This window comes from Desmodus rotundus, chromosome 4 (assembly GCF_022682495.2).
Source record: "Desmodus rotundus isolate HL8 chromosome 4, HLdesRot8A.1, whole genome shotgun sequence".
NCBI classification, from domain to species: Eukaryota; Metazoa; Chordata; class Mammalia; order Chiroptera; family Phyllostomidae; genus Desmodus; species Desmodus rotundus.
Genome location: NC_071390.1, coordinates 26267149 through 26282793, shown reverse-complemented (window position 1 = coordinate 26282793; position 15645 = coordinate 26267149). Strand labels below are relative to the sequence as shown.

Here is a 15645-nt window from a genome sequence, read left to right as displayed (position 1 = left end):
CCCTCAGGGCCTCTAACTGGAAGTATGGGAAGCCTTAGGGGACCTCCTGGCCTGTAGTAACTAGAATGGCTACCATTAAAGAGCACCCGCCGTCTGCCTGGCTCTGTGTTAAATGTTGATATGAAAGAGCTCATTGAATCCCCAAAACTCTATTAAGATCATTCCCGTTTTATAAGTGAGAAAATTGACGCTCTCTAAGGTTGAGTAAGTTGCTGATATTACAGAGATAGTAGTGGCAGAGCAGAGCCTCGACAGAGGACTGTATGACTCAGGAATGAGAACATGTCTCCCAGCATGAGAGGGTTGGAAACAGGGGGTCTCTCTGAAATGTGGGTGTCAAAGGTCCATTTAAGGAAAGAGATCAGTAGACAGTGTGGGAAACTGGAGCTTCCACTCTACAGGCACCTTGGAGACCTGTAGGAACGGAAGAAGGTGGTAAAGGCAGGGAGCAAGGCAGGGGTAGGGCAGACAGAGCAGACAGGGAACAGATGCTGGCCCCGCTGATAAGGGGGGAGCGGGACAGTATCTGACATCAGCTATCCGTGAAGGCGCTGGGAGTAGAAAAACTCACTGCCTCACCCTTGGGCCCCCAGTCCAGGCGGGGCATGGCTGTCTGACGGAGCTGCTGAAAACTGTTTTCACAAGGCAGGTCTGGGCCCAGGGGCGACCAGGACAGGACTGGAGACTGGTGTGGGCCAGGAAGATGTCATCCAGCAGCCCTGATGGAGGGGGCAGGCAGGGATGAGTGGGGACCAGGGAGCACGAGGGCACAGCCAGAGTCAAGAGCCAGCAGGATGCTGCTGGTCAGTGAGCAGTAGGGCAGGGACACAAGATCCTCAGGTCCGACCTCCAGAGTCACATCCTTGGAACCTCCCCTGCAGTGTGAGCTCACTCCAGCCTGTTGTGTACCTTTACTCAGCATGGGGCTTTTTTCCCCTCTACGCAAACCAAGCTTGCTCCTTTGGAACTAGAATGGCTTGGAAGCCATCTTACCCAAGTCCCTCATACTTCACATGTGCCTAAAACGTGTGACTTAACCACAGTCAGAAAGCACGGGGGTGGACCGGGGCTCACGCCTGACTCTCCTGCCGCAACAAGCTGCCTTTTGTCCTCACCCAGTGCTCCCAGAGCTACTCTCCCTTTTCCCCCTTCTCCTTACTTCTCCCCACAATCCCCTGGACTCACTTAGTGCCTGGGACAGAGATGATGCTACATAGAATGTCTGAATGAATAATCTGGATTCAGTGATCTCAACTGAGAGCATGAAAATCATCTACTAAGATTAATTTATTGGATGGTGTGAATGACTGATAGCTATTCCCTAATTCTTCAGAGTATTTGCGTGTTAAAACATGATTTTTTTCACACAAATTACCTGTAAGAAACTTATAAGATATAGAATGATGTGGGGACCAGAGAGAGCTTCCTAAAGTGCCTCAAATAACTGCACAGGACTGTAGCAAAAGCCTATTACAGACCTTAGGATAGAGGAGCATTTACAGTCTGATAGTGCCACACTATGCCCACCAGGGGGTGCTCAAGGCCCCCTCTCCTCCCATCCTCTCATTAACCACCAGAGAAAGGACCAGGTGATTGATAGGTCATTTTATTGAGCCATTGGGGTGTAGGATGGTTTTTCTCTTTAACAATCACTTGGGATTCTCTCTTCCTCAAACATCCTCCAGCTTGGGAGCTGGATATTCCCAGTTAGGCCTGAAGAACAGTTAGATTGTTTTCAGGAAGAAATTATTTTGTCTTCACTGCTTTGGCCCCACCTTTCCTGGAGATGAAAGTGGCAAACGGCAGTGGGGCAAGAGTGAGGTGTGGGCCCAGAAATCTAGGGCCAAGAAGCGACTTTCGAGTTTCAGTGCTGGAGGCCACTCACATCCTCCTTGAGCCGAGGGAGAAAGAAGCTCTCCACAGGGACTGGCATGACCAGAATGGGGCTTGTGCTCAAACCCCAGCCTGGCCTCATCCTTGGACACCTGCCTGGGTACCTGCTACAGGTGGCTGGCACAGAAGGGAAGTCAGTTCCCAGGACACTGGGCACTGACTGTCGCCATCCCATATAGTTCCCTTATCACAGCACACCGCTCCCCACTGTACCAACCAGCTTTCATGCCCGATTTCCTTTCCTCTCTGGTCCCTAGGGAGTAGCTGTCACCCTGATTCCTTTTCTTCCTGTACTGCCTTCCTTCAAGAAAGGAACTCCCATCCTCTACAGCAGTAGCTCTCAAATGTGGTCCTTGGACCAGCAGCATCGGTATGACCTGGGAACCTGTCAGAAATGCAAAACCTCGGATGCCACCCAGCCTACAAAGTAGGAATCATAAATTCTGAAGCTCTGACCTGGGGGCCCAGCAACCTGTGTTTTTACTCCAGGTGATTCTGATGCAACTCAAGTGTGAGAACCGTGCATGGCCCTACCAAGCGGAGAGGGGCTGCCCCTCCCTGTACTAGCAGAGCCTGTGGAACCTCTAAGTCAGCGTTTCCCAGCTCCCGGGACACTTGGGCTGTGGAGAGCCCTCTCCAGAGAGGCTGCAATAATCACGTCTTCCAAGATTACAGAGCACTTTCGAACAAGCGTAGAAACCATCCTGCCCAAGTCCCTCAACTTTAAATGTGTTTCAAAAGTGTGACTTACCCAAGGTCAGAAAGCGCTGCCCAAGGCAGTGCACTGGGGGCCCGCGCCTGGCTCTGCTGGTGCAACAAGTGCAGCTCACTCCCCGCCACCAGGTGTGGTGCAAAACACTTCCCATATTTCAGCCTCACAGTAGTGCTATGAGGCAGGTGCAGTCATTGACCCCATTCTACAGATGAGGTTACTAGGGCTGAGAGACTAAATATCTTGTCCAAGGTTGCACAGCCAACAGGTAATGAAGGACTCGAACACAGATCTATCAGGTTCCCAAGCCCCAGGTTTAAACTTCAACACCATGCTCTAGACACCCAGGCGTCCCAAGGGATGGGTCAAGGTGGGCAGGTGGGCTTCAGGTGGACTTCTTTTGTCTCCCTTTGCTCCTGGTTTGCACTGGCCTCAGAACTGCACTTTGATCCCGCTCCCTCAGCTGCCAGGTCATTCCCCCAGGCCTGGGCCTGCCGCACCTCTGCTTTCCTGGGAGCCAGGTCAGCCAGCTGCCTGCACTTCTTCTCAGTGTCCCCTGGCTGTTTCCCAGCCCCAGCCCTGCCTGGCCCTCAGAGACACCTAACCACTAGCCCATCTGCCCGCTCCCTCCTCGCGCCCCCAAGCCATCTTTGTGTTCACCAGTGCAGTCTGCAAAGCCACCAGCTCTGTAACAAGGTTTCTGCTCATCTGTTCAGTCAGAAGCTAAAATAAGGTGGTGGTTGCTGCTGTGCCTTTGCCTGAATCAAGTGAGTGCCTGTCAGCTCAGGGCATTGATCGCCACCCATCACAGATGGAACAAGGAGCTGACTGACCCAGGGGCCCCTGGGAGAATCAAGAAGCAGCTGATGAATGCAAGCCCTTCCCATGTGGCTTTGACCACCTGCCCCTAGCTGCAGGGGTAGCGCACCTGGTTTGTTTTCATGTTGTGGGGTTTCTTGCGGGCTCACAGGGCTACTGCTTGGGGTGTCCCTGTAGGAGGACGAGGCCCGGAGAGTCACGGCTCCCTTCCCAGTGCAGACTTTTGTAGGATCCATATCTGAAAAGGAAACATCCAAAAGAGAGCACTGAATCCAAGGCTCCTAATGAATTAAGCAACAGTCAGCTAGCAGCCTGTTCAAGCTGGGGAATGAGATGAACCTGGTTAGAGCCACGCACAGTCTTAAGGTGAATGCAAATGACCTGTGGGTGGCAGAGAGGAACGAAGCACATTTTCAGAGGTTTTCCGCCCATCGTGAGGTTAGGGGAAACGGAGGCAACTGTGAGTTCTGAGTAAATGTATGAGTTATAATACCAGCTGGAAACACTTCAAAATGAAAATGGGTTTATTTCTTTTATTAAATGAAGTTTAGGTTGGTGAGCAGGCATCTGACCAATTAGTAAGGCACAGTTCAAGAAAGGATTTAGGAAAGACTTCTCAAGCTTCCAGACGAGCTGTCTTATAAAAGGCCAAGCTGGCAATATCAGGAATTAGGTGGTTCTCTGCAGAGAATCACTGCTTCTTGCACTTCTCCAACGGGAAAAGGAAAAGAAAGTCTGTATCAGCAAGTCAAAGCCCCTGAAACGACGAGGCAGGACATGCTGCCTGGGGAGAGAGCCTGTGAGTGAGAGCGCCTCACATTCCAAACTTAATGAAAAAACGCCACACCAAAGAGAACGACCAGAAACACTACACCCTTCCACGAACAGTGTTCGCTGCATCCCCAGTGGAGCTGTCCCTGGGTCCTGACCTCTCCTGCAGTTGACAATGGCCTAATAACAGACTCAGGTCACCTTTCGGAATTCCACTGAGGATTTCAAAATAGGCTTCAAAAGAGCTGGATGCTCATCCTCCAGGAAATCAGTCACAGGAGGCAAGCAACCGATGCAGACCACACAGTCCTGGAAGGCAGACGTGCTAAATGTTTCTGCGCAGCTGAGCTGAACTGAATTCCACAGTTCATTTTTTCAAATTGCTCGCAGCACAGCTGGGATCTTTGACCTAAAATCGCCAAGCCTGGGTTGTGGGGGGAAGTGTAAGGTGAGCACGGGACAGGACGTGGGCTCAGATGCCCAGCGCATCCCCACGCCTGGGCTGGGCGGAGAGAAGCAAGGCCTCTTTTCTCCTTCTTTCCACCCCTGCAGCCCCCTTTCCAACAACTTGGAGCAGTCCTTCGTGTTACAGAAAGCACAGACCTGCCCCACCGAACATGAAGCACGAAAGCAAATGTATGGCAGAGCACGCAGAGGCCTTGCAGAGCCTCTGACTCGTCCAACCCTCTCAAGAGGATAAGTGACTGATGTCACAAAACAATTGGGAAAACTGATCCACAGCCCATGGTCTTTTCACAAGGCTGAGGAGCAAGCTGACAAATCCAGCCCACTCATGGGTTTCTGAGTATACAACCAGATTTGCCCAACTCCTGAAAGTGCCACTGGGACAAAGCGTCACCCAGGCCACACTTGTCCTGCTTCATACAGAAGGAAGCTATGAGCTGGAGCTGACATCTGAACATTACCCCGTCTTGGAGAGGAGAAGCAGGAAGTGACGGCAGGTGAAGGCTGGGGTGGGGAGGGAGCACTCTGGGAAATGGCCTAGCAAGCTTCACAGACGTACATCTATCTAGGTTTGGCAGCTGCTTCAAGTTCAGCCCAATTCAGAGGTTCCCTGGGCAGCCACATTAATTCTCAGGGAGACTGGAATTCTAAATGAAGTAATGGAAGCTGGAAACCTCTAGGGAGAGCCCAAGAAACCCATGTACCTCAGACCCACACCAGATTAAACATTTAGCCTCTGGACTGACCCTTCTCCTAAAGAGGGGCGGGGGGGCCAGGTATCTGTCAGTTTGTCTCCAGGCTGGCTGGCTGGCTCACAGGAACACACACATACACACACACCAAAGAAAAAAGAAACCACCCGAGGAAGTGAGAGGAAATGGCTCCTAAACATGCAGGGATTAAACCTCCAAGTCTTTGTTAGAAGGAAAGAAGGAAGGAAAACCATGCATGATCTGCTAACAATTGAAAAAAAGAAACCAACCCAAGGAGAGGTACCTGGAGGGAGTACTAGGCCTGAAGAGCTTTTCACTGTCTTCACAGGAATTATTTTAACAGCGGAAATAGAGCGTGCACGTAAAGGGTCGGCAGTTGCTGCAAACACAAAAGGGTAAATGGTGCCTCCAGAAAGAACATTTGGGAAACACTCAGGCAGCTGAGGAACTGGGCAAGGACAGTAGGAGGAAGTCGCCCACATGGAGAGAACACTAGAAAGAGCAGTAGACGCAGTAATTTGAATTAACCTGCTTTCTCTCTTTAGAATTCGGTGCCAGGATGACAGAACCCTCCCTCCAACCGTCACCCACATGCAGTTGGTCAGTGTCTGTGCCTCCTGCCACACCAGGAACTTGCCAAGATTTAGAGATGCAGATGGCCTGGCAAACAGAGGAAGGGGGGAGCAATCGGGATCCAAGTGGCCCTGAAAAAATGTTGGGGTGTCTGTGCTGGTGGGTAGGGCTCCAAGAAGGACAGCCATGGCTCAGGCACCGGGAGAGGGGAGGAAGGAAAGGGACACATTTGTGACGGTCATCACAGCTGCATCCCCAAAATCATAACTTCTAGGGTCCTGTGCCTGCTCCGCTCTGAGCACCCATGTATGCAGCCCAGGGTCCTGACGCCCAGCTGAGCTTCAGGAGGGCTGGGGTAACTGCCTGTGATGTGGCAAGGGCTGCTGCCTCTCCAATGGCAACAAACAGAGAGAGATGCGAGCTCAGGTGCTGTGTGCCAACGCCACTCCAGTGAGCAACACTCGGAGGTCTTTTGGCCCCAGATCCACGTAATAACCAGGGGAGGGGTGGGGAGAGCAGGGCTGTTTAGGACGCAAGATGGTCACTGATGACTTAGCATCATGCTGACAAGCCCGTCAAGGGGACAGGAGGCAGGGAGGAGCCTCCGCAGTAGCCGGTTCACCTTGCAGTCCATCATGCCGCTATTTCGTAAGGCACACAGCGATCACGTGGCCGTCAATAACTAAGTGGATCACATCAATGCTGCATGTCTGGAGATACAAACATGCTTTCCCAGCAGTCCTACCGCCTGCTCTTTATGACCAGCGGGGAGGGTTTTGTTATGTTACCATTTTCAGAAGAAGAAGCAAGAGGCTCAGAGAGTTGCTCAGGGTCCTCCAGCTCTCAGGGGAAGAGGCTGAGACTAGAGCTCGGCTGGGCTGGCCCTGGCTTAGTGACCAACTCAGGCCACCACGATGACCTTCAGGTGACATCCGCCTCCTCTCACCAACCAAAAGTGAGTCTTACAGAGAGGGCGGAATCCGCCTCCACCCGCCACCCTCCCCCTGCACCCCTGAAGTCTCTTCTTTCAGTGAATCCGTAGGGATGGTGTCGATGGCCCCACAGGTTTTAAAAGCATCAGAGTCCCAACTACTCCCATGCTCCTCATTGGATGATTATACCCTCCCGTGGAGCCACTCCACAGGCACCTTCAACACCCTGATGTGTGACTTAGCTGATATTGTCCAGGACCCCAAGAACACAGCCCTGCATCATGAGTGGAGAAGGGCAGTGGGTAGGGAGGCAAGGAGCACGGGGCTCCTGCCAAAGGCACCCACCCCAACCCAGCCACCCCTGTGCCCCATCCCTCCTGCTCTCTATGCTTCCCCCGTTCAGCTCTCTGACTTTACACTTGGCCTTGTCTCAAAAGGAATACTTGGCAAAACCAGATAAAAAGTACAAAAGGCCAACATGTCAAACTGTGAAATTACTTAAATGCCCAATGATAGGACTTTGGCCCTCCCTCTTTGAGACCATAACATGCAGTGGGATGAAGGCAGAGAGAATCCCTGGAACCCAGAATTTGAAGCAGGAATAAATACTGCAGATCATGCAATTCCTGTGTTTTCTAGAAATGGGAGTTCATGCCCATGAAGACAAAGGACCCCCAGGGATACATGTGAGTGGCAGAACTGGGACTTGAACCTGTATCTTGTCACCCCAACTCACACCACACTGCAGAAGTGACGGGGGCACTTAGCTCTCCGGTCAGCCTCGAGACACTTGGATGAGAGACTACAGGACCTCAAAGGTCATCTTATCCATCATTCACATCACACTTAAATTTTTTGTCCTAAAGCTTTTAAAAACTGAAAAGATGAAAGGATGTGCATGAAACTAATGCCACTGAAATAATTTATTTCAGCAACTTAGGCTCTTGCCTCAGTCAAGACGGCAAAGGTGAAATGCCGGGTAAGGGAAATTTCAGGCTGATAAACACCACATGCATCAGGCATGAGGTACGCCTCGGCCTGTGTATTTGAGAGCTAGGGACCATTTTTAGTAAGTCACCTCTGGTTCCTGAGATGCAAGAACATGCGCACAGTTTCAGAAAGTCAGTGGGGAAACGGGTCTCCAGCTCAAGGCCCGATAGGACCAACGACCAGTCCCGCCAGGCGAGTGGTCCAGGCCCAACATCCTCTGCTCCTCCTAGAAATGTTTTCCAGTACCGGGCCAGGCTTCCCTTTAAAAGCCTTACCTTTGTCCTGCCCATTGCTGCCTGGTGCCAACCCGTTCACCACGGCTTTAGAGGCGCCAACATCACATTCTGAAAGAAAGAAAAAAAGCACAAAGCTGAAGGTGAGGTCTCCCTCTCCAGCAGGTATTGAGTTCTACACAAGTGTGTGAGGTGCTGGGGACATACAGGCTTCCACAGGCCTGGGGACAGCCCCCTCCGGCATCGTGGGGAATTCTGAGAACTGTGTGCAGCCTGTAGCAGGAGAGAAGGCAAAGCTGGTTGGGGATAGAAGTATGTGGTGGGTGATATAAATTCTCCTGCCTTCTTGCTATGGCTTTATTTTGGACATTAAAAAAAAAATCTGCTTAATTCCCTCAAAATGGCATCTCCTGCCTGACGAAGGCTTACCTGCCCATTCAAAGGCCAGCACCCCTGTGCGTCCAGACTGAGAATTGGACAACTGAAAACTCAGGCTCTGTGACCCTTTTCTTCACCGCATCCCACGCCCAGCTGTCAGCAAAATCATGCTGTCCCTCCCTGGACACTGCCCCTCCTCACCAGCCCACTGTCCCAGTCGAGGCCCTTGTGTTATTGTCCCCGAGATGACAGGACCTCCTGACCGTTCTCCCTGCCTCCATTTTGTCCCTTCTCCTCCCCACCCCTCAGTCTGCACCAGAGAACGCTTTCTAGACCTGGATCTAACCACAGCCCCGGGTTAAACAAGCCCCAGGGTGCAGGGCAGATGAAAACCAAACAGAACAATGCAGTAAGATTTTCTGAAATCCCTCTACTTTAAACTTGCTGTATTTTACCTCTGTTTTAAAAGTAAAAATATTGTGGTTTAATCTGGGAATTCAACCATTTATTTATACTATTTGCTTGAAAATAAATGTATTCCAAGTTCCCCAAAATGTACCAATGATTGTTTGAAATACAATTTTGTAGTAAGTGGGATGACCTGTATCTTGGTGTACCTGGTTATATTTAAATTAATGAATTGGCCTTCTTGATAATTAAAAGCAAACCTATAAGCCCCAAAGGCCAACAGCCACCTACGGGACAAAGCCTGGGGACATTCACCCTGGACTGGAGGCTCTTCAGCCACTGGTCCCAGCTCTCCTCCAGCTGCATTGTCCCCCTCCCCCTGCCTGACACTCTCACCTCCTCTCACGGCCTGTCAGATACTGGTAGACCAGTAGGCCTGTTCCTTCTAGGCTCTGGCTTGAGAATGCATCCTCCCCCTTTTACCTTGAGGAAACCCTGTGCATCCTCGAGGCAAATGTCACCTTCTCTGTGTCAGCTGAGATCTTTCTGAGTCCTACTCAGCTGCAGACACGGAGACCCTCGCTGCTCACCTTCGTCCCACCCAGAAATGATGGAGGCGGGAAAGAGAAAACAGGTGGGTGGGCAGACCCTGCCACCCAAGAATGTGATCAGTGTATTTCAAGTGTCCCTTAACAGCCAAAAGCCAACCAATCATAACAGCTATGGTCTTTTAAATGTCTATATGGCTGAGGAGCCATGCTAAGCATTCCACAATCAGCATCTCATTTTGTTCTTAAGACTCAGGGCCCTGGAGCTCAGAATTAGGAATTGCTATTTTATAAATAAAAAAACCTAAGGCTCAGAGAAGATGCCAGGCTCTAAGATCGCTAAGCTGGGATTTGAACTCTGGCCTCTTCTATCCACAGGTTATCGTGTTCATCCCTGACTGGGATAAACACTTTTTGTTTTTTTAAAAAAGATTTTATTTATTTTTAGAGAGCGGGGAAGAAAGGGAGAAAGCGAGGGAGAGAAGCATTGGTGTGAAAGAAAAAACATCAATCAGTTGCCTCTTATGCCCCGAGTAGGGACGGAACCCACAACCCAGGCATGTGCCCTGACCAGGAACACAACTGGAATTGAAACAGCAACCTTCTGCTTTGCGGGATGATGCCCAGCCTACTGAGCCACACTGGTCATGGAAAACACTTTTTATTAAAAAAAAAATATATATGTATATCAGATATATTCTATATAGAATGGTTTATGTATACATATATAAACCAGATACAGTCTGTATTATATATATCCTATAGAATATATCTAGTTGATATATATCCTACTTCCCTAAATGCTAGCCCTGAAGCCCTTTCCCAAACCCCAGCAGCTCACTTGACTAAGACAAGGTCACCCCACCTAGTCCTTAACAATCAGCCTCCCCAACACAAACTACCCTCATAGGCCGGCCTGGATGCTCCCGGATACAGACATGAGCAGGGCCCACTGCTCCTCCTACCAGCAGCCTGGACAGGCCCCCCAGGCTCCGTCCTGTTTACTGCCTTCGATGTAGCCACAGATGAAGGCCAGTTCCCCCAGAGGCCAACGTCTCCCTTGCACCCCCATTACTGGGGTGGATGAAAGGAGGATGTTGGCAATAAGGCTAGAAATCCAAGTGAAAGAAACATCACAGGTTCTGTCACCCCACCTGTGCTTTGACTATCCCTTCCCCATGCACCTGTCCTAATTCTTGGCTGTTTTCTTTCCGGGACTGTAGACTTTGCTTCAGGTCTCCGCAAGCCAGCACTGGGGCAGCCTCTGAGCTTCCACCAGGTCTAGCCCCATGTCTTTCCTTTCCTTTTTTTCTTCTATTAATTAAACACAGCTAACTTAAAGAAATTTTGATAGATCATTCCATCCCCTTAGAGTCAAACTCTGTAGCACAGTGATGTCCAACAGCCTGGGTTTGCCCCAACTCCACTGCTCACTAACCAGTGATCCCAAATTATTAACCACTCAGGGCCTCAGTTTCCCCATCTGAAGAATGGGAGAAGTTAACCATGCCCACCTTTGGGGGTTTGCCAGGAGAATGAAATGAGACAATGCAGACAAAGTATCTCCCTTGGTGACTGGCAGCCAGTCCTGACTCGGAGTAAGAACAATGCATCGTTTTCATGCTGCTCAGTCCGCCAGAGGCTAAAAGAAATGTTTTCTACATAGCTGCTCTCTTCCCAATGATCATTTTAATATTGGCATACTATGCCATCAAGTAAATACACAGATGAACCTCCTGATTCCTCACCTTCCCTCGGGTGATGTTTTTGTTGCCTTCGAATGAAGATAGACATTCCCGAGAGTGGGATTATCAGGTCAGAGGGTGAAGACTTTTTGGACTCTGGCTGTGCAAAGTTTCCCTCCAGCACCACACCCGAGAGGGAGACCCTGGGGGAAAGTCCCACGGGGACTCCGGCACCCTCGCCCTCCTGCCCGGCCCCTCTCTTCCTGCTTCCTCTGCCCTTTATTCGTTCCAGGGGTAAGCAGCAATGTCAGTTTAGGCTAACTCTCATATTAGAAAAACAAAAAACTTTAGGCTGCAGAGAAAAAGTTTTAAAAAATGACAACAAAGACAAAAAGTTAAACAAAAACAAAAGAAGAGTTACAAAGCAGGAGCTGCTGGCAGTACCTGAGTCCGCCTGGAAGGGAAAAGTATGCAGCCTTTTCATGCACAGCAAAAGCACGGATGGCATCCGGGAGCAGCGAGTCCCTCTCCTCGAGAGGATGAAACCAGGGCTGATAACCTGTGGACGGAACACTGCCAAGCCTTGGGCATGGTACTCAGTACGCTAGAAGCACTGCCTCACTTGATCCTCACACAATGCCAGCGAGTTGGAGCTTTTAGGATGGCTACTTTACAGAGGAGGATGCAGAGAAGGGTCCACCACAGGCCCAAGGTCACACAGGTGGCACCTGAGGAAGCCCAGTTGTGGCCCTAATCGGTTCCACCCAGAGCCTCCTTGGTCCCAAGCACACACAGCCCTGCCTAGTTTCGGACCTGGCTAAAGGGCACTGTGTGCGAACAAATTGAAAGCCTCGTTTTTCATCCACAGAGGTCTCTGGTAACACCCTGGAAATAACGCAGGATTAGAACACCCTTGACCCAGCTATTCCCTCGTCACCTCCCCACCCGCACAGCCTCCAGGTCGTGAGAGGCTGCAGGCAGGCTCAGTAGCGAGGGCAGGCCTTCATCTCCAGATGGAAGCATCTAGTCCTCAAATTCAGGGCTGGAAAGCAGACAGCTCTTGGCCACACACGAGTAGCAACACATTCCCTTCTCATCTTCCCCAGCCCGTACTTTCTATGCCAGCTCTGCATTAAACACACTCAAAACCAGTCATTTGTTCAGGTCTCACAAAAGGGGGAGCGAAGGGCTCCGCCAGCCCGGATGAAGGTCATGTTAGATTAATTTGCACCCTGGGGCAATTATGGTCAATCTGTTTACGTTCACTGCCATCGCTGGGATTAAGAAAGTCAATAAACAAGTGTTGGAGAGCATGCGGAGAAAAGGGAACCCTAGTACACTGTTGGTGGGAATGCAGACTGGTGCGGCCACTGTGGAAAACAGTATGGAATTTCCTCAGAAAACTAAAAATGGAACTGCCCTTTGACCCAGAAATTCTGCTGCTGGGATTATACCCTAAGAACCCTGAAACACCAATCCAAAAGAACCTATGCACCCCAATGCTCATAGCAGCACAATTTACAATAGCCGAGTGCTGGAAGCAACCTAAGTGCCCATCAGCAAATGAGTGGATCCAAAAACCATGGTACATTTACACAATGGAATTCTATGCAGTAGAGAGAAAGAAGGAGCTTATACCCTTTGCAATGACATGGATGGAACTGGAGAGCATTATGCTAAGTGAAATAAGCCAGGCGGTGAGGGACAAATACCATATGATCTCACCTTTAACTGGAACATAATCAACAAAAGGAAAAAGCAAACAAAATATAACCAGAGACACTGAAGTTAAGAATAATCTAACAATAGCCAGAGGGGAGTGGGGAGGGGGCAGTGGGGAGAGGGGCTTACAGGAACTACTATAAAGGACACATGGACAAAATCAAGGGGAAGGGTGGAGGTGGGGGAGGGTGGTGGGTTCGGCTGGGGTAGGGGGTAAAGCGATGGGTAGAAAATGCAGACAACTGTAATTGAATAACAATTAAAAAAAACTCTCGATGAAAGAGCAAATATAAGGAAAAATGTCAGCATTTCTCAAAGTAGAAAATAAAAATGTGATAGTTGTATGGTATATATTAAAAAACAATAAAACAACAAAAATTAAAAAAATAAAAAAAGAAAGCTACTGGAGTGTACACACATCAAATTTTATCAAATTGTATACTTAAAATATCTGCAGTTTATTGTATCCCAATTATATCTCAATAAAATTGTTAAAACAGAGGGAAAGGGAGCTATTATAAAGATCAGGATGTGTGCCTGTAAAGTGTACGGCACAGCTCCTGTCACATGGCAGATAATAACTCCATAACAATGAATGTGATGATAGTGATGATGACGATTTATGACAAAGCTTTGGCACTTGCCCAGGTCTCAAGAACTAAAACATGAAATGCAGTTGGGACCTTCAGAGTAAGGAGGAAACTGGGTAAACTGCCCGGTTGTGTAGATTTGTCCAGAAGAAAAGGGGCTTTAAACGACTTACCAGAGCTCATGGTGGTGACAGGACAAGTCTTCTGCAACCGGGGCTCTGAAGTGCTCTGCAGAAAAACACACACCACACAATGGCATTGATGAGCGGCAGGTTCAAGGTAAATCCCCATGGTGCATGTTAAAAATGAAAATAACACATATATCCTGATAAAACAGAGCTGAACCGGGAGTCAGCTTGGCCAGGCTCCTGGTTCTTGGTCTGCTACGCACTAACAGGACCTTGGGCACGTCACTCAGCCTTCTTGGCCTCAGTTTTGTCACCCAGACTTGGTCTCAATATTATCCAAGATCTCTTCCAGCTCTAAAATTCTATTAAAGCCCTCGAGTTATAGGAGTGCACATTGGTCAGGGAGAGGTTGAAGGAAAGAGCCACATTTTGGGAGAAAGGTAAAATCACAATATTATTGGAGGTTAATAATAACAACAGCAGCAGCAGCAGCAATAAATATAGTTTATTAGGCACAGGGAAATGTGCTAGATGCTTTCAATATATTAATTCATTTGATCCTCACAACGACCTTACAAGGTAAGCACTAATGTCATATTAGTTCATACAGATGAGGAAACCGAGGTACAGGGAGGTGAACAGCTTGCCTGCCAATGTAGCTACAGGAACCCAGACAGCCTGACTTGAAAGCCCAGGCTCGCAGGCGCTGCACTTACCACTGAAGTTCAAATGGACAACCCTCTTATTCAGTGTGGTCTTATCCTTGGGCCCCAGTAACCACTGATCTGATTTATGTCTCTACAGTTTCTTCTCTTCTAGAATTTTATATAAAGTTCTCTTAGAGAATTTTATATAAATGGTACCATAGTGCACGTAATCTTTGTACCTGGCTTTGCTTGCTTAGCATAACACAATTTAGCATTTAGCCATATACATATGGGTCCTTTTCTGGACTTCATTCTGTTCCATTGATCTGTCTTAATCCAATGACTCACTGTCTTGGTTACTATAGCTTTATAGTAAGTCTTGAAATAGGTAATGTGAGTCTTCCAACTTCATGCTTTTTCAAAATTACTTTGGTTCTTCTAGGACCTTTGATTTTCATTTAAGTTTGGAATCATCTGGTCAACTTCTACTCAAAACAAAAACAACCAAAAAAAGAAAGAAACCTGCTGGAATTTTCATTGTGATCATGTTGAATCTATAGATTAATCTCGAGAAAATTACCATTTTAACAATACTGAATTTTCCAATTCCTGAGAACAAACTCTCTCTCCTCACGCAAGTCTTCTTTAATTCCTCTCCGCAGTGTTCTGTGATGCTCAGACTTCAGGTCTCACACACAAACTGAACAGCAAGGTGTAGCTGAACATCTGAAGGGCAATCTGAAGAGCCAGTCTTCAGGATGCGGGGCACCTTGCTATTTAAAGTGTAGTCTGCAGACCAGAGGCACTGGCATCAGCTGGGAGCTTATTAAAAATGCAGAACCTCCGACTCTACACCAACTGAATCAGAATCTGCATTTTAAAAAGACCCCCAGCTGGTCCCTGTGCAGTTTAAAGTACGAGAAGGAATGATGTAGAGGAAACCAACTCCCAGGTTCATAAATTCTGTAATAAGAAGGTCAAGGTATGGTTTGAAGGTCTGCACAAGGAGACATGCTGTAGCTTCCTTTTTAACATGGGCATTATTTCCTTTCTGGGTGGCTGCCTTGATCACTGCCCTTGGAATTGACCCAGGAGAATGCTCAGGGCAACAAGGGAATCATTCTAAGTCCTTCAGCAGTACTTTGCCTCTGTCACTGTCAATACACCTGAGACTACACTTGACCCTCAAGAGCCCCTCAGATCATTGTCTAAGTGGTGGGAACATTTGTTCTCTCAGTCACGGAACACAACCTCCTGTGTTCTCTAAGCCCAGTGGTTTCCAGTCCTGGTTTCATGATACTTCAGTTTTCTTCCCGAGACCAAGAGGGCTGTTGTGGCCCTGACCAGTGTGGCTCAGTTGGTTGGGCGTCGTCCAGCAAAGCAAAAGGTTACCGGTTCGATTCCCCTTCAGGGCACGCGCCTAGAACACAGGTTTGGT

The 15645-nt window shown here is 48.9% G+C and overlaps 1 protein-coding gene across 50 annotated transcripts in view; it reads right to left on the bottom strand.

Annotated features, from left to right (window-relative positions):
* Positions 1 to 15645, bottom strand: part of SORBS1 (sorbin and SH3 domain containing 1) — a 221408-nt gene that overhangs the window by 102302 nt on the left and 103461 nt on the right. For 36 of the 50 annotated variants that reach the window (XM_045197526.2, XM_071221176.1, XM_071221186.1 and 33 more), the window contains 4 exons: positions 13606 to 13660; positions 8144 to 8212; positions 5657 to 5752; positions 3534 to 3662 (listed from right to left, as the gene is read on the bottom strand). In XM_045197526.2, coding sequence (XP_045053461.2) covers positions 3534 to 3662; positions 5657 to 5752; positions 8144 to 8212; positions 13606 to 13615 — 304 coding nt within the window. In that variant the 5' untranslated portion in view covers positions 13616 to 13660. The remainder of the gene's footprint in view (positions 1 to 3533; positions 3663 to 5656; positions 5753 to 8143; positions 8213 to 13605; positions 13661 to 15645) is intronic. The other 14 variants (XM_071221174.1, XM_071221211.1, XM_071221212.1 and 11 more) reach the window with 1 other exon arrangement.